Source organism: Thrips palmi, unplaced genomic scaffold, assembly GCF_012932325.1.
Source record: "Thrips palmi isolate BJ-2018 unplaced genomic scaffold, TpBJ-2018v1 HiC_scaffold_8, whole genome shotgun sequence".
Taxonomy (NCBI): Eukaryota; Metazoa; Arthropoda; class Insecta; order Thysanoptera; family Thripidae; genus Thrips; species Thrips palmi.
This window is the reverse complement of record NW_023144635.1, coordinates 9126607-9144845: the sequence shown is the minus strand read 5'-3', so window position 1 is coordinate 9144845 and position 18239 is coordinate 9126607. Positions and strand designations below refer to the sequence as shown.

The window sequence follows — 18239 nt, the reverse complement described above, 5'->3', positions numbered from 1 at the left end:
CGTAACTAAATGATTCCGGTCGTCAACGACGGGTGCCCTTCAGCTGGAGGGGGACATACACGGGCCAAACGCCAGCGCCATTGTTTCCGTCCAGTGTGTAACAATTAAACTGCTGGGTTGCGCGGCGGAGGCGGTACGGTACATGCTCCCCCTCCCTCCCGCTCGTTTGCAGGGACAATGAGGGCCAAACAAGGCCGTGGGGAGTGCGCGGCGCGCGGCGCGTAGTGTTGCCTTTCACGTAGGATGTAGTTTTCCAACTTAGCCCCCGCCAAACGCAAAAAGCGGAGGGAAGGGAAAGGGAAGTCTCGACCCAAGCGGCCCGGGAGCAAACTCCAAGTTGAAGCTGTTTAATTCTTAATTTTTAATGCGTTCATTGCGCAATCAGAGGCAGAAATCGCCAAGGTAACGAGTGACGCCGTTTGTAGTTTTTTTTTTTTTTTTATTCAAAACAAAGTCTATCACAGTCAGTTGGTCCAGACGCCTTGGTCTTCATGCTGCTTCAGGCCTTCTCGTTCGGGGACAGCTCCATGATCCCGTACATCCCCGCCAGTAGTCGTCCGTAGTTGATGGGAACAGGCTCTTTCGGCGACACATAGGGCCCTTGGTCACCAACATACACAAACTATCAACTCATTAAGGAAAAAGCCAGGGTTTGACAAGATACAAAACAGATTATCAAGTAACATTTACATTCACTGTAAAGGATACGGTAGCCTTAAAATCCAATAGGCACTTTGAGAGAGTCTTATGGGTTTGTCACATCCTGGTCCAAATATCGGACAAGGTGAGGGAGCGGGCTGCACTTTGGGATTTAACGTGACATGAACGGGCGCTTTTGGGGTAACCACATGAACACGCATCAGCTGGGCAATCAGAGGTTTACTGTTCCTGAAAACACCACAGGGCATTCAGTAAAACAATAATATTAAATAAAAAATAAAACTTCAGATTCACAAAAACGAAAAATAACTGAACTTACTTGCATGGACAAGGGAAATAAAGAGGCATGTCATTTCCAGTTATTTTGTTCCCATTATCTTTCACAAGGCCAGATCCAGTTGTTTTCAGTACTTTGTCTGGAGCTGAGCACATGAAGCGATGCCCTCGTGGACATTCATACTCAACACCAACAAAAATTTTGACTACAAACTCAGGCGTATCACGCTTAGGTTTACGAGGTCTTTGAAGAACACTACTGGCCAGTGGTTTGTTATTCCTAGAAAACGCAGCGTCTCCAATAGTAGGCCATGCGTTAGCCCTATCTTGTTGGTGCTCAAGCCTGAAAAAATTCGAAATATGTATAATCTGATCTTACAACCATCACATTGTTTTCATTTTAGCTAAAAAGATGACGCAACACAAACCTGACAGTTAGATCCCATGGAAGCAGATAAGCAGACCCAGCAATGAGCCCAGCATGCTGCTGCTCCTGAAGCCCAAGATTGTGGGAATACAGACTTGAAGGGCCCAAGCAAACCAAAGACCATGATGGAAATTGCGGAAGAAGTCCGAGGGGGGATTCAGAATGAAGCATTCCAGGGAGGTACTCTGTAGTAGAAGGCTGTCGCACCAAACCTTTCTCTGCAAAAAAGGCAAATAAATAACAGTGACTGAAGAAAAAAAAAATTTTAAGAATTGTTTATGGTTCCTTATCCAAAGAAGAAAAATACCCTTGGAAGCTTCAGAGTCACCATCAGAAACCTGAATTACAATGGCACTGCTTCCATTGTCAGTCTCTCTATCAGTTTTTGCTGGTATGACATTACTTGTTTCTTCAGTAATTAAATCACTTTCACCAGACTGACCAGAGACAAAAGCTGTTCAGAGTAAAGGAAAAATAATATTAAATTACTGTTAAGGTGTAGAATACAAGTCCCATTGAGAAAGATTGTATTTTATTTGACAGACCAAAGCTAAGTCCTTGAGTGTTTCCTTGGGGTGTAGTGGCTTCGGACTCCCTTAGTTCATGGACAGCCTTTCCATTTTTTTTGTTAGAAAATAACTGAGCAGCTCTGTAACAAAGGAAAGGTTTGTTGCAACAGAGCATTGCTAAATCTAACCTCTTGCACTGTCAGAATTGTTTTTACCGGAAGTCTTTTGTGCTGGGGGTGAAAACAGGGAAGCCTATTGATTCTAGATCAGAACATCCACAATCCTTTCCAAGTAACGAATAAAAATCGTAATTTGCAGTTCGCATACTAAATGGATCTTCTCTAGGGCCCTGCTTCCTTCCACAGTTACAAGCAGAAACATAAACAACACCACTGCTGTGTTCCAATAATGGCAGTTGCGAATGGTCCCTCCTGAAAAATGTAAAAACAAGGATTTAATAAAATATAGTTACTGAGAATGTCAAATTTGATTTGAAACCTATGTATCTGTACCCATCTTCTTCTTGCAATTCACCACCACCAGCTCCATCACCTCCACCTCTGTGCAAGGGCTTGGTGCAGGGGTTGCCAGTTAGACTGAGCACTTGGCACATCTGCCTGCCTGCCTTCCAGTGAGCTTTGCACTCGGCCTCAACTTGTCCTGCATATTCTTCAAACAGAGGTCCTCTAGCATGGACTGCAAAGACTGATAGAGCATGAGCCAGCTGTGTAACAAAGCCATGATTAGTAATGCCATTACTTTACACACAAACCTGATCTCATGATCATAACATCTGTGTCACTTACTCTTCCTTCATGGTATTCTCTTGTATAGTGAGTAGGTAAGTTGTCTTGATAAGTTGCTATAGCAAGTGGTAGAACTTTCCCACAGCGGCTTTCACTAAATTTAACATCGGTGTCAAGTAAGTTGTGAAGCATGGCACTCTGGTTTGGAGCCGATATTTTCTTTTCTTGGGTGATGAAAAATTCAAACATTTTTCTGGAAACTTCTAGCCACAAGCTTAGTTTTGGAACCTAATAAATACAAAGGCTCACATAAAGCACAACAACAAAATACAAAGTCATAACAGATTAAATAGAGGAGGACACTTGGAAGTCATTAAAATTTATTTCTTTACCTGAAAGAATGTTGGGGAAGAATGTCTTCCTACATTGTCATCAAAACCTTTAAGAAAGGCCTGATCTATGTGCTGCTGCAGGAACCCTTTGAAGGAATGTCCTTTGCAAAGAAAAAATGAAATATCAGAGTCACATAAGGCGCAAAACTTTCTTCTAATAAAAAGATGGTTTAATTATTTTTAAAATGTGCTTACGATTTGAGTTTAATTCATTTATAAATGAAGGGGAGTGGAAGGAGTGTTCCTCTACACTTTCAGTCCCAAAAGCAGAACTATTGCAGAGATTAATGACATTATCAACTAATTCAGTTCTCCAATCTCGTGAGGTGTCTACATTGATCGGAATAAACACAAATTCTTGATTTGCAGGAATAGCAAATAAACTGTTCATACTTTTATCAAGTAACAGAAAAACAGAATTAGGCATGACAAATTTGAGGCACAAGGGAACAATAAAAGGCAGACAATTCACCTGCTTTTGGAAATAATTCTGTTTTTGCGAAGGACATGATAGATCTGATCTTCCATAGCATGCTCTAGCTTTTTCAATGAAGGAATTTTTCTACTTGCTCCTTGAGGATCCCTGTGAGAACCAAATAATACAAATATATTTTACATTCCGTACAAATTAGAAACAAACAGACAACAGAAATAAATTACAAACCCTAACTCAGCCATGTTTTGTCTTCTGATAGATACAGGGCATTTTTCAAACAAAAACAGTAAACGGGGAGTACACAAGCGGCCATACTGTCCCCAATCCTTTGGCACCCCAGGGATTGTGGAAATAAGATCTGAAAGCGATCCTTGAACCTTTTGTCTGGAAATAATAAAGACATCTCAGGATTGTGACAAACTTTCCTTTCAAATATACAAAGAGAAAAATAAGGTCCTCACCTCACAGAATCAAGAGCACGAAACAACCGAATGTAACTTGCATCAAATACAGCAGATGGATGAGTGCATACTAACACATGTGAAATGCAAAACAGATATAGTAGAGATCGAGCATAGTTGTGTCTTAGTTGAGCCCATTCTTTTAAGAAACCCTATAAGAAAATTATAAAAGTTACAAATATCTGGCAGGAGGGAAAACCACAAACTAGTAATAACATTTTAAGCTTATGTACCTTTTCAGCAAGTTCAGGCTTTAGTTTCTCATAAATGTCTGTCAATCCCTTAATGTCAAAGGTTCCACACAGGTGCAAATACAGAACTTTCTGCTTAGTTTCGTAGAATGCCTTTATCTCAGTCTATAAAAGAATAAGAAGAAGTAAATACACAAACAGGGTGACAATGTCTTTGATCTCATTTACTCACATAAATTTCAGATTCGATGCGTGGACAGTCTAAGAATGACATGTTGAACACTCTCCGTCCAAGGGCATCATCAAGAGCATTTGTTTTGCAGCCTCGGGAAAGATAAGACGATTTTCCAAAGAAAGACACGATGACGATTTGTTGGTCTGGAGGAGACGGGGAGCTGCACGACAAACAGAAATAAGTAAAACAATACAAATTTTATTCGGTAGGTTCAAACTCCTCCAGCAGTGGTGTACATAAAATAAAGCTTTGGTCTCAAATTAAAATTTTACGGTTTCCATGTTAAAAACCATCCCTTGTCCAATGAGATACATAAATTGTCAGCAAATAGTGGTCTGATTTACAAAACCAAAAAAAAAGTGTCTCATTTAAGGTTACGTTTCGCTGCGGGCAGGATATTCACTTACATTTCCTCTAGGGATGTTGGTAATTTGAACCCGACAGGACTCATCTTATCCTAAACTCGTTGAAAATGCTCTCAGTGAGTAACTTGCGAAGGGTAAGAACGCCTTGCTAGAATGTATTTTTTTCAAACACCAATAAATGTCCATTCAAACGACATGCTAGCAGCCGCCTTGTGTTGTCAAAATCTGCGTATAACGACGACACTAGCTGCCAATAACCTACTTTCCTGCGACTAGTGTCAGCTCCACCAACTTAATTTTATTGAGATTTGGTGCTTTATTTCACACTTATGTCAGTGAGACTAGAACAAACTTAGATTATAGAATTGTTACGTCTCTTCTTACGATTGCCCTGAAAGATTACAACAGGCTTGGCTTGTTCTAAAATGGATAAGGTTGGTACATTGTTTCTGCTTTCAAGTGTCTGCGCGGGATTTTTTGAAAAATAGGAGTTTACGACTGTTCTATTCTTCTATTTTTCACACCTATAAGCAATCTACCAAATGGAATTTATCGTTGAAGTCTTTGTTCCTTTTTTAAGAAATAAGTCAAAGTTGTGGAAAAAAAATTCACAATTCGATAAGAAAATCTTTGTCTTTGTATTTATTTTAACTTTGTAAACACAATACATGATACTCTTATATGAGTGTGCTAAATAAAATTGATCTTTCCAAGTTACTAACATTTATATAAGACTCTGTTCAAACTAACCAAACATAAAGTAGTGCTCAAAATCCAAACAATTTACACCGGTGGAGAGTCATTGTGAACAGTTTTTATGTCAAACCACCTGTAAGTAGGCGCTTAATTCGATCATCATTATTAAAAATATTTGATTTTGCTGAGCCAATTTGGTCAAGCTGAGAGCGAACAGCTTGTTGTAATTGCTTTAATTGTTCCTTTAGAGGCTGTGAAGCTTGAGTACTGAGAGTTTCTTCCACTTGCAACTGCTGTTCCAAACTCACTTGCATGTTCTGCCATTGAGTCAACTCTCTTTGCATATTGTCAACATCTTCCTGCAGAGAATCAAGTAATTTTCCTAACGGGTGAGCAGCCCTTGTTAAGGTCTGAATCAGAGTGCGCATGCGATCGACTTCTTTGACTGCTGTTTCTCTTTCTCTTCTTTTTCCAGCTTCCCATTCAATTTCTGTGTGGAATTGCTGAACGTCACCATTTTCTGCAATAGTTGCCCCCACTTCCAATTCTTTTTGCGTTTCAAGTATCTGAGCCACCAAGTGACCCTGCTGACTGGATGGACGGGATAAAACAGGTGCTGATGGCTGAATACTTTCAGGTCCATCCAGAGATGCATTTTCAACCACAACAAGATTCTCATCTTCATCATCATTTTGTTGTTTTGCATTGTCATCTTCTACAATAAGGTTGACAGGAGCTGGTTTAATCAGGTCCTCTGAAACCACTACCGCTTCCCCTCTATTGCGTACTCTTGGTGCACCTGGGCGTGCACTTCCAACTCGAGCAGCTGTTCTTGGCCTGGCTAGGGGGACTGGTGCTGGCGCCGCTGGGGCTGGAGCCTGGACAGGTGCAGGTGCGGCAGAGGGAGCTCGAGCAGCTGGAGCAGGTGGTTGAGCGGCTTGGCCTTTTGCTGGTTCGGATGTCAGTGGTGGAAGTGATGTCAGTGAAGTACCGTTTTCATGCAGAGAATCTTGAGAATCATTTTTTACAGGCACAGGCGGCACTGCGGTAGCGGCAGATTGAGGTTGCTGTTCTCTTTGGTGTTCCTGGCTATGACCTTCCGACTGCTGTCTGGAAATGGAGGGTCGCCTTGATGCTGAGCTGGGCCTCTTCCTTTCAGGTTCAGCTGTACCATTGCGAGCAGTGGCAGATTCTTGTTTGGTAGCTGATGGCACATCTATCTGACTGGCATCGGGCTCGTTGTTGTTTTCAGATTCTTTCTGTGGGTCTGACTTGGTCTCTTGCCGAGTACCATCCTTCTTTGGCCTGGCTGCTTTACTTGTATCCTTTGGTTTTGACTTAGATGTTGAAGATGAGCGTTTCTTCTTTTCTGTGGGCTCATCTTGACTAGATGCAGGTACATCTTTGACTTGCTTGTTGCTAGAGTGCTTCTTCTTATCCAAACTCTCATCGGGTTGATTCACAGCCCTTTCTTTCGAGGCTTCGCTGCCTTGCTTTGCTTCTCTTGGGCTTGATTTTTTGCTATCAGAGGCATCAGATTTTTTATTACCCTTCTTTCTCAACTGCTGGGCGACATCTTTTGAGTCAAGTTTCTTATCTAAAGCATGCCCAATAGCTTGAAGGAGCTCATTAGTCTTAGTTGCTTCGTGGCCGGCAACAATCTTAGTCGCTCGAACGGAGAGAGGAATGCCTGTGATTATTTTGACGGCACTGATGAGCTTGTCCAGGAATGCAATTTTGCCATCCCTGTCTTTTATGTTCTCATGATTGAGTTCTTCTTGACTGAACAATCCGTTGAGAAAGCCGGTTTCTCGTATGACACTGGTAATAATGTCATGCAAAAACCGAAATGGGGGCTTCTTTAAAAGCTTCTCAGTTAACGGTGGCTTTTTGATGTGTCTTTTCAAAGAATCTTGGGTTTTCTTGATTACTTCAGGTTTCACTTCTTCTGCCATTTTCTGATCGGTTATCACTTCATGATGTGCTCGACAATTCAAAGGGTTCACATGAAACTATGGAGATTGAACCATTAAAATGGCTTGTGTTCAACTTTTCATCACAAATAAACAAACAAACTTTTCCCTGCTGAAATAACAACAAAGGAATTCGACCAATGCAGCCAACTTTCCGTGAATGTCGTACCAACACATTAACCTGAAAGACCCTACCTTTGGACATTGCCTTAAACAGGTGCATTTTAAAAAAGATTTAATTCAATCAAAGGGTGAACGTTAATTCTGCGTGTATGCAAGGAATCATTTGATGTGGCTTGGGTAATCTTTTCTTAAGATCATTCCAAAACATGAACAATAAAAGTAAGTACAGTCACGCAACACGCCTGTGCAAGGAGTACCTTGAACGAATAAACTGTCTTAAGTCGAAAAGAGCGATTTAAAGTTGATCTAGTTTGCATACTTTGTGATCTTTCAGGTGCACTACTTTCAAATCAAGCGTGAATCGCATAAAAACGGCCCAACTGATGCATCAGTTTGAGAAGTAGATCTGACACGCACATCATCGCTGTGTAGAATCTGATTGGGTATGAGTCAGTGGGACAACACAGCTCGGTGTGGATGGTGTTCATTGAGAAAACAACTCGGTTTGTGTGTTTTTACGGATAGTTAAGTGTAGTGGACCCAAGTTTGCTAATGTGTTTGAGGCCTGCCTGTGTCCAGGGGCATGCGCACGTTTAAGACTGTTGACGGACTCAACTTTCGAATGTTATTTACCTCCGTGAAAGTCCTGTGTGTGTGAGGCCGATTGGAGTTGGATATCGTCAAGATGGCTGAATCGAGCTACTACCAGGTCAGTTTAACGTTTTTTCTCTTGATTACTTGTTGAATTTTGATTTCTGTTTTGTGGGGAAATCATACGAGGTTAGGATGTGTTTCAGTCTTTCTATGAAGCCTGATGGTGCATTCCTAACCCACCTCTCAGGAATTTCATTGTGTCTACCTGTTTTCTATGCATATTAGTGTATGTTTTGTATAAGAGTTTTTTAAAACATTGTTGTGTTTAATTTAAATTGCTCATAATTTTATCTAACACCCTAGACATTGTTGGTTCTCACCTATCTCTACCTAGTCATTCACAAATGTTGATGCTTACTTACCTGACCATAACCTTGATCATTTCCATGCCACACAGGTTCCCTTTAATTATATTTCACTCTGAAAATTCTGTCCAATTGTTCCAAGCAGTTGCTGAAGCTGAATTTTGTCGCACATGTCTGAATAGGCATTAGATCAATTAGCATTCTGATTGTCCCTGAGTTCTTTCATCCTTCGTTGTGATTTTTTGAAAATTTTGATTCATTATCTTCTTGGCCATGAGTTACAGTCTGCTTGGTAGATTTTGAAGTGAGAACCTCTTTCTTCAGTACCCATTTATTTTTAAAAGTGCCCCTTCACAGCAAGCCTTGAAACTAGCTCACAGTTGCTTTGACGTTGAGACCTTTTCGAAACAGTCTCTCTCTCATGCGTGCTGAGTGCTGGACCCTAATATTCACAGTTGATCTACCCGTGCTATCCCCTGGATTCTTATCCTAGCGACTTCTGTTTTGATCCCTGCTTGGCAGAGGAGATGTCATGATCTGGTGGAATGTAGGGCATCATAACCTCCAAAAGGACGGCCACAGCCTCCAAACCTGTCACTGACAATGACCTCGCACCCAAAGGGCACCCTTGGCCGCCCCTGGCGCCCCGCTGGCCTGGCCGTCGCCCCCGGTCCAGCGCCCCGCGCCCCGCGGGCTGCCGCCCTGCCGGGCTGGACTCATCCCAGCTGCATTCAAGTCGCCAGGAGGCGGGAGGCGAGGCGGCCACCTGTTGCTTCATGGCCAGCCAGGGCCAGCCAGGCCAAGCCAGGGACAGGGAAGGGATGCCTGCCGCGGCGCCAGCGCTCCGTCCAGCCGTCCAGCGGCCAGCCTGCTCGTCGCGGCACCGCGAATCGCGGCTAGTGTCGCCCCGCCCCGCCCCGCCCCGTCTGGGGAGGCGTCGACGCCTGGCCTGCCTTGCCTCGAGGCCCAGGCACTGTGCCAGCTCGGGGTGCCCTGCGACGAGGCCTACGGGGTGACATCTCGTCAGTCTCGGTGCCCGACGAGCATCGCGGAGTGAGGCGGCCGCCCCCAAAAGCGTATAAGTACGGACCCAAAGCGCCTTTGAACCGCGCTAGTCTAGTCCAGTGTGTGTGGCTCGGGGCGGCTAGGGCCGTGCAGGCCGGCGGGGGCGGGTCGGGATCGACCCGTGGTCTGGCCGTAGGTCTGGCCGTAGTCGTGTCGCTTCGGTTTCTTTCTGGTGATGGTTATCCGCGGTGCGCGGCGTGCCAGCTCCCCGATGACGTCACGGGCGTCCGTCCCGGTCCGTCCCCGCGGGCGTCTGGGCGGATGGAGCGCCGCGCCAACACGTGCTGCAAGGTGCAGGCCGACGGCAGCGCGCCGTTCGTTGGCTCTGTCTCTCTCGCACCCCTACGGAACGCGCTCCGCTGGTGCATCTTGACGCATCGCACGGTGGCACGCCGTGTCCAGGCGCTCGCCGGGACCTCTGTCGGCTGATTTAGAACCCCGCTCTGTCTCTCTCGCACTCATGGGGCGTCCCGGAGGGGTGCGAGAGAGGCGGACCGTTCGGAATGAGTCCGCGGGGCACGCGCCCGGCACGCGCCGCGGCCATGGCCTGGTGCCAGCGTGCCAGGGAGTCGCCGCGGTGCCGCACGTGTCCGACGACGTGAGCACCACGGCGTCGTCGAATTGACTCAGCTGGACGCAGGGTAGGCAGGGCGACGCCGGGCTGGGCTGGTGCCGAGCTGGTGCCCCGCCTCGCCCCGCCTCGCCCCGGTGGCACCTGCCCGTCAGTCCGACACCTGTGGCCTGTGGCGTGGCCCAGGGCTGCGGCCTGCACGCCCTGCAGTGCAGGGCACAGCGCCCAGGTAATGGCTCAATCGGCTGATGGGAATCACCCTGCAGGCCAGGCAGTGCAGGCAGTGCAGCCAGTGCGTGGTGCCGTCGCGTTGCCTCGAGAGGCACACACGGACAGGCCGGGCGTCCTGGTCCTGCGGCTCGCCACGGCGCGGCGGTCCGTAAGGGCATGCAACAGGGGGTACCCCTTCCTTCCAAGCCGCCCGCCCCGCCCCGCGCCGCCCCGCCCCGCCGTCGGCCACACCCCACCCGGCCCCACCACACCAACGGCCCAACGGCCACGAAAGGCTTTGCTGCTGCTGCTTGCTGCTGGCTGATGGCAGTGCCGGTGGAGGCAGCGTGTCGCCGCGGACCGCGGACTCGGTGTTGAGCGCTCCGTCGCCCGCCGTCGCACCGCGCAGCGCCGTGTCGGCTCGCGGCCGCTGTGTGCGTCGCGCGCGCGCGCGTGTGTGTGTGTGTGCGTGTGTATACCTGTCGCGCGCGCTCTGCTAGGAAGTGTCTGTGTTTGTGAGGAGGGGGCGTGTGGCTGTCTGTCGCCATAATGGACTCTGCGGCGCCACCATGATGAGCCTCATGATCCTGGCCAAGGAGAAGGGCCCCAGGCTGGGGTCCCTGTTCACGGTACGTACGTGGCGAGGGCGGTGTTTGAACACGGGGCCCTGCCGGCCACGCGTGGAGTGGGCGGCGGGGGGCGTCGGTTGGAGGGCCTCTCAGGGAAACCCCGCGAGTGCTCGTTCGATACCTCGTTCGATACTACAGTGCTGGCGCGGCTGGCGGCACGAGAATCACGGAAGTGACACGCGCTTGTGTGTTGCTCTGTCTCTCTCTCGCTCCCCTAGGGAAGGCCCCGCGAGTGTGAGAGAGACAGAGCGCCATTGTTCGTCCGGCAGGTCCATGACGAATTCCCCCGTTTTGAGGTACCTGTGTCTTGTCGAGCGCTGTGGGCATGAACGAACAGCCGCGGCAAAGATAACCGAATTTTTCGAGTCGCGGCGCGCTGGCCCTTGGCGTGGCCCTTGGCGTGGCCCTTGCCTGCGTGGGAGCCCTTTGGCCTTATCTCGGGCTTATCATGCAAACGCGAGCGGAGCGGCGCGGCGCCATGGGAAGACGAGCGGTATCGCACCGTGATGCCTTTTTAATGTTGGCGCACTGTAGGCTCTCCTGGCGTGTTGCTTTTCCAGCGTGGAGGGCGCGGCGTTCATGCGACGCCCTGTAGTGTAGTGAACGTGCTCGGGATGTGTATTACCTCGCCTTGTCCTTTTGTACAGCCTCGAGTAAGGGCCCGAGGGCTCGCCCAAGGGCCCTGCTGGAGGGTGAGGTGACTCATATCAATAGGCCCCGGGCGGGGCGCGCGTCGCTACACTGTGAACGGCGGGGCTGGCCAGCCGGCTTGTTGCGCGTGTTGCGCGTTTATTTGAATGATTGGGTGGTGCCCCTTATGCAGCGCCACGCCGCGCCACGCCGCGTTCCCACCGAGGCTGGCGGGGTCCCTGGGACCGTTAACGCGGGCAGGGAAGGGCAGGCCGCGGCGGGACTACTCCGTTCCGAATTTATTAGTCGCCTTGGGAAGTCTCCTCTTTTTCTCCCCCCCTCCCTCCCTTCTCTCTGTCTCTGTCTCTCTCGTTTGGAGGCGGGCTAGGCCGCGGACATGGCGGCGTGGCGGTGAAAGCCGTCCTCCCCGTCGTCCTGGTCGTCCTGCACCCACTCGCCGCACCTGCACTGCAAGCGTTTACCGCGTTTAGCCGCGCAGCGTGCGGAGTCCACCGCGAAGCGGCAGTGTCGGCAAGGCTTCGCGCTCCGCGGATGTGACGCGGCGACGTCCAGCGCGTCCTCGGCCGCCGCGTTGTGGGTCAGTATGCTTCAATGCGATCGGGCTCGTGGCTGGGCAGCCGCGGCAGCCGTCGGTAGAGGTCGCCAAGCTCCCCGCCCCCTCCCCCCTCCCCGTCCACCGCCTCTTTCCGGCTCCATTCGCTGTCCATCGCGGTGTTTGTAAACACGCCCGCGGCCGCGCTAAATGTTTGGCGCGGCGTTATAAAGGCGCGTGGATCGTGCGGGCCGCGCCGACGGAGGGGTTAAGTTTGCCGAGTAGTGGGTAGAGTATAGGTGTTGCCGGGCCCCTCAGTGTGTACATTGGACCGCTCGCCGAGCGTAGCCGAGCGATGCCGAAGAGTGGTCGCTGTCTCTCTCTGTGGCGCTCGCCTGCGACGGGACGCCCCCCGAGTGCGAGGGAGACGGAGACAGTGCCGCGGGGGCGTGCGTCTCGTGGCGTCGCGTGCCGTCGCCAAACGCATGCAGAAAGTGGCTTTTCCTTTCCCATCCCTTCGGCCCCCGAGGTCCTTAGTGCCGCGGCACCGCCCCTGCGTGTCATCGCGCGCCCTCGTTCCCACCGGCCTGCCTCTGCCCGTCGCTCTGTCTCTGTCGCACTCGTGGGGCGTCCCGCTGGCGGAGCGAGAGAGACGAAACGCTCCGTCGGAACCGGGCGCTGCGGCACTGCCAGCGGCCCGCGGTATGACACGCTGCAGTGGATGCTCCAGATGGCTGGTTTCCCTCGCAGACACTGCAACGGCCAATAAGCGCTCGGCGCGCTGATTGGCGCAAAGCTCCACTCATTTGCCGTCGCTCTCGCACTCCTGGGGCGTAGGGGTGCGAGAGAGACAGAGCACTGTTCGAAATGGAGCCGCTGGCCGCGCCTGCTGTTTTTGTCCGGTTTCCACGGCCGCCAACGGCCGCCCCGTGGCCGGTGGCGACTGTCCGCTGTGCCGCGGCTGTGCCGCCAGGCTGGACTAAATCCCTGAATCCCGCCGGCGCGGCGGCTCTGCGCCGCTCGGCCGCGCTGCCGCCGTCGGATTAATTTTACTATTTGGCCGCTGATGTGTGTTTTTATTCGGCCGCGGGAAAGGAAAGCAGTGCGCGGTGCTGTTGGCCGGCCGGCCGGGATGCCGCCGGGCCGTGGCCGCCGTGGCCGCCGTGGCCGCGGAGGCAGGGCGGCTGGACAGTGTCCAAAGCGTAGGGTGGCCACCGACCGGGAAAACCGGGAAAACCGGGAAAAACCCGGAAAAATAAAATCTCCTTGAAAAACCGGGAAAAAACCGGGAATTTCATATTGAAACCGGGAAAAAGGCGAAAAAGCCCTGCGCTGCCTGTAGGTCAATTTCTTCTGAAGGTTCAGTCGTAGTCGTCGGTGCCGCAGCAAGGGGTACTCAACTCAAGATAATCATTGCACGTCTAGCTGGTAATCAGTAAAACAATCAACATCATCCAATGAAATGACAATCATACTTTCGGGGATTCAATCACTTTTTGACCATTTTTGCGAGACCACTGCTCCCAAACTATCAGCGGTCAAAGCCTTCCCGAGGCGGGCCACGAAAGAGTAGGTAGGGTCTTTAGAATAGTAAGGCGTCGAGGGAGGCCTTTGACCGCAACTAAATTGGATGCAGTGACCGCTCAAAGTCAGCAAAATCGGTGATTTTCTGAAATTCATTCACTGTTTGACCATTTTTGCAAGACCACTGCTTCCAAACTATCAGCGGTCAAAGCCTTCCCGAGGCGGGCCATGAAAGAGTAGGGTCTTTAGAATAGTAAGGCGTCGAGGGAGGCCTTTGACCGCAACTAAATTGGATGCAGTGACCGCTCAAAGTCAGCAAAAACGGTGATTTTCTGAAATTCATTCACTGTTTGACCATTTTTGCAAGACCACTGCTCCCAAACTATCAGCGGTCAAAGCCTTCCCGAGGCGGTACATGAAAGAGTAGGGTCTTTAGAATAGTAAGGCGTCGAGGGAGGCCTTTGACCGCAACTAAATTGGATGCAGTGACCACTCAAAGTCAGCAAAAACGGTGATTTTCTGAAATTTATTCACTGTTTGACCATTTTTGCAAGACCACTGCTCCCAAACTATCAGCGGTCAAAGCCTTCCCGAGGCGCTGCCGCGCCCTGAAAAAGCGCATTTGAACCACTAAAATAACCTAGAAAAGCCTTAATTTTGACCGGGAAATACCGGGAAAAAACCGGGAATTTCATTTTTGGAATTGAGTGGCCACCCTGCAAAGCGGCGGGCAGGCAGGCCCAGGGCAGGCCCAGGGCAGGCCCAGGGCAGGCTAGAGCCCTAGAGTGGAGAGAGACGCCACCGCCAGTGCGTGAGCGCGCGCGCGCGGCCAGTGCTGCGCGTGGTTTGCCATACTTTGCTCTGCTTTGCTGCGAGCCAGTGTCTCCCCGGCTCGGCTCGGCCCGCGCGGCTAAGGGCTCGGCTTGGCTCCACTCGTACCGACGTTGCCAGAGTTCCGGTCGGAAGGGATGCGCAGGACTCTGCACGCAGCGGGTGGGTCCGAGGGCTAAGTTCTTTTATTGCTTCCAAACCGTTCAAGTTAGGTGGGTACAGTAAGCGAGCCGATTGTAGTTCACAGTTCAGGCTACAATCGGCTCGCTCACTATGCACCTCTAACTTTAACGGTTTAGAAGTTTTGCCAGTAATAAGGTCTTTTGTAGCAGTAGCTAAACCGTCCTATGTTGCCACATTACACCGTTTTTCACCCAACTATGGAAAATTGTGCATCCGGATGTCTGGATCGGGGTGGCGTCTCTCTCCACTCTAGGGCTCTAGGGCAGGCCACCGCGTGATCGGGCGAGTCTCTCTGGTCACGGGCCGCCGGACGCGCTTGGCCGCGCTTGGCGCTTTGCGCGCCGTGCAACGCGACAACGCATCGCGTCGAAGCGCCGAACGCGGCGGCCGCGACGCTCACGCCGGGGACGGGGACGGCCAGCCGCGGCCGGCGGACGGATTCCGAGACTCGCTTTCGTCGCCCTGTCTCTCCCGCACTCATGGGGCGTCCCGCACAGGTGCGAGAGAGACTCGGCGACGAAAGTGACTCTGAGGCGGCGCGCGGTGGGACGCAAATAGCCGCTGCGTCGTCGTCGTCGGCGTCGTCCACCCCCGCGCGGCCCGTGGTGCGCGCCGCCGGCAGGACCGCGGCGTTGGCGGCGACGCTATCCAGCAGGCGCCGTCTCTCTCGCTCTCGCGGGGCGCCTCGTCCGCGTGCGAGAGAGACGGAGGGACGTGTTGGGAATGGGCTCGGCGCGCGATATTCGATCCCGGCTCGCTGGACGCGCCGGACGCTGGCGCTGGCCCGCCTGATTTGTTTGGACGGCCCGGACCCTGGCCGGCCTGGCTGGCCTGGCTGTGGCCGCAGCTACGTGCCGGACGGAATGGGACGCACCAATTACCGGAATGACTTTGTTGTTCGAGGGGGACCAGGGGGCCGGGGGGACCACCTCATGCTGGGCAGCCTAGCCTCGCCCCGACCGCCTCGACCTCCGTGCGCCGCGGCCGTGGCGGCCAGACCGCGGCCAGACGGCCGCTGCCTCGGTGCTCTTCCCTTCCCTGCCTCTTGTTTTCGTTTTTGTGGATGCCGGCGAAGAGCGTAGCGATACTGTACCCACCCACAACTGGAGCCTGCGAGAGAACCTCACTCAGCCGAAATCTCAAGTAGCCGAATGCCCACAGAGCCGAAATGTCACTAAGCCGAAATGCCACTGAGCCGAAACTCCGACACGACAATACTAATTCATTTACTGTTCCACTGAGCCGAAATCTCACTTCGTCGAAATGCCACTGCGCCGAAAACGAGTAAAAGAAGACTGCGATCTCATTGAGCCGAATTCTCACTCAGCCGAATTCCCACAGGGCCGAAATTATAAGCTTGGTGATGTTTGTGCATTGTGTCTCACTGGGCCGAATTCACATTCAGCCGAAACCCTTCTGCGAATAACGTCAGATCTGTCGCGGGTAGCGTAAGAACTCGCACGGTAGCGTAAGATCTGTCGCGAGTAGCCTAAGATCTGTCGCGAGTAGCCTAAGATCTGTCGCGAGTAGCGTAAGATCTGTCGCGAGTAGCGTAAGATCTGTCGCGAGTAGAGTAAGATCTGTCGCGAGTAGCGTAAGATCTACCGCGAGCCCGTTAGGTTAGGTTAGGATGGGTGGCAACCCATTAGTTTTAGGTACTGCTCAACGCCAGCTGTGTAACTTTCGGCTCTGTTAGACAACCATACGAGTGAGCCTTTGAACTAGTGCTACTCATCGGCTCTCCATCTGCAGCATTCGGCTGAGTGGGATTTCGGCTGAATGGGATCGACATCTTTTTTCGCTTGCTTTCGGCCAAGTGGGATTTCGGCTCCGTGAGCATTCGGCGGAGTGACACGAAACGCTCACATTTGAAGATGGTCTGCACATTCGGCCAAGTGAGAATTCGGTTCTGTGGGATTTCGGCCGAGTGACACGTGGCTAGAGCACAAGCATGATCATATTCGGCTCTGTGACAATTCGGCCCAGTGGCATTTCGGCCCAGTGGGGATTCGGCCCAGTGAGAATTCGGCTGAGTGAGAGCGACTCGAGCCTGCGGCCTGCACTCGGCCCCCCTGCACTCGGCTGGCCACTGCCACCGCCACTGCCGCCGCAGCAAAATAGAACCGAAAATTAATCGGTGACTGCGCGCACTGCGTGGGCGTGGCGGCGACTATTTGAATACGTCCTGCCCGCTCGCTACCTGTGCGCTAATGGCTAATGGCCGCCGCGGTGGGCGGCGCGGTCATCAACCGACCCGCGCTGTCTCTCTCGCACCCGCGTGGCCCCGCGTGGGCGCGAGAGAGACGGAAAGCTGTGCGGAATCAATCTGGGCCTGGCCGGTTGCGTGTGGGCCGCGGGCAGATTGGTGGGATTGGCAGTGGGGCAGAGATGGGTCCGTCCGAGAGAGTCTGCGGTGGTCCACGGCGGCGTTGCCGACTCCTGCCCGCTCCTGCCCGTCCACCCGAAGGCCGAAACCGCGAAAACGATACCACACCACACCGCGCCGGGGCGGCCAGGGCGGCCAGGGCCGGGAAAGGGAAGCCAAGCCGTCGGTCGCAATGCCGGCCTTCGCAGCGGTCCCATTCCCAGTGTAGTGACGCGGCCCATCGGACGAGCCGGAAGAGACTGCCGTCTCTCTCGCACCCCCTGACGGGACGCCCCGTGGTTGCGGGTGCGACAGAGACAGGGCGACTGAGCGGCTTTTCGGAATGAGTGAGAGGGCTCTGCTGGGGCTCGCTGATAAGAGGATGTCGCGCCGCGCCCTTCATTGTGTCGGACCGCGGCTGTCTGTGTCTGTGTGTGTGTGTGTGTGGGGGGGGGGGGGTGGGGGGGGGGGGCGGCAGGCAGGCAAGGCAAACACAGAGAGTCAATCATCGACGCGGGCACGGCCAGGGCATGCCCAGGGCACGGCCCCATTGGTGGGGCCTGCAATTAGGCCCTTAGTGTTCCGGGGCACTTTGTTTTTGCCCTCCGCATTGTTCCATTCGTTGAACTGGGGCCAGGCAGCCAGCCGCGGTGTGGCGGCCCCCGGCAGCCTCTGCTCCTTCTGCTCTGGTTGCTGCGCGCTGTGCGCTGCGCGGCCGCCTCACGTGTGCGCCAGCGCCCCGACGCTCTGATCGGCCGAGCGCGGCGGAGTAAAAATTAAGGAGGAGGAAAAAAGAGGGGCAGCCAGCGGGGCGGGGCGGGGCGGGGCAAAGCGGCCAAAAGAGGATCACGTTGCAGCTGTGGCTTTATTTGGCGAGGCTGCCTGCCTGCCTGCCTGGCTCCCCGTGGCACGAAGTGGTGGATGAGGTTCGGACGTGCGTCCGTCCGTCTGTGTGCTGCGGCTGAACAAAAGCGCGAGCCAAATTGAATCGCCCCGAAGTGAGGGGGCCACTACACTGGCGGCGGTGCCTGTCCCGGCCCACATGAGTCGCACTCGCTCCGAGGCGCTCGCAGTCCTTAGCGCCGTTGCCGCACGCGTACGCACGCAAGCTGTCGGCTCGGCGTCCTCGTGAGACTGCGGCCCTGCCCTGCCTGCCTATTCCGTTGGGTGGACCGGATGTGTTTCCGCGCCATGCATGGGTGCGTGTTGGCGGCGTGGCGGCCAGTGGG

General features: G+C 52.5%; 3 protein-coding genes across 6 annotated transcripts in view; 1 reads left to right on the top strand and 2 right to left on the bottom strand.

Moving 5' to 3' along the window:
- Positions 1-410: 410 nt before the first annotated feature.
- On the bottom strand, positions 411-5011 carry LOC117653515 (protein SMG8). The gene is made up of 17 exons (XM_034399238.1): positions 4741-5011; positions 4331-4493; positions 4141-4263; positions 3908-4059; positions 3675-3830; positions 3483-3593; positions 3206-3402; positions 3011-3111; positions 2679-2906; positions 2385-2596; positions 2088-2303; positions 1909-2012; positions 1671-1817; positions 1365-1581; positions 980-1279; positions 709-888; positions 411-622 (listed from the first exon to the last, which is right to left on the bottom strand). The coding sequence occupies exons 1-17, from the start codon at positions 4782-4784 to the stop codon at positions 490-492; spliced, it is 2784 nt and encodes a 927-aa protein (XP_034255129.1). The 5' UTR covers positions 4785-5011; the 3' UTR covers positions 411-489.
- A 301-nt stretch (positions 5012-5312) lies between these two features.
- On the bottom strand, positions 5313-7615 carry LOC117653518 (TRAF3-interacting protein 1). Its single transcript, XM_034399245.1, has one exon. The coding sequence runs from the start codon at positions 7347-7349 to the stop codon at positions 5514-5516; it is 1836 nt and encodes a 611-aa protein (XP_034255136.1). The 5' UTR covers positions 7350-7615; the 3' UTR covers positions 5313-5513.
- Positions 7616-7923: 308 nt separating this feature from the next.
- The window catches only part of LOC117653513 (serine/threonine-protein kinase N), a 38309-nt gene continuing 27993 nt past the window's right edge, over positions 7924-18239 (top strand). For 2 of the 4 annotated variants that reach the window (XM_034399235.1, XM_034399236.1), the window contains exon 1: positions 10783-10924. In XM_034399235.1, the coding sequence (XP_034255126.1) occupies positions 10865-10924 (60 nt within the window). In that variant the 5' untranslated portion in view covers positions 10783-10864. Of the gene's footprint in view, positions 8200-10781; positions 10925-18239 lie in introns of those variants that run through there. The other 2 variants (XM_034399234.1, XM_034399232.1) reach the window with 2 other exon arrangements.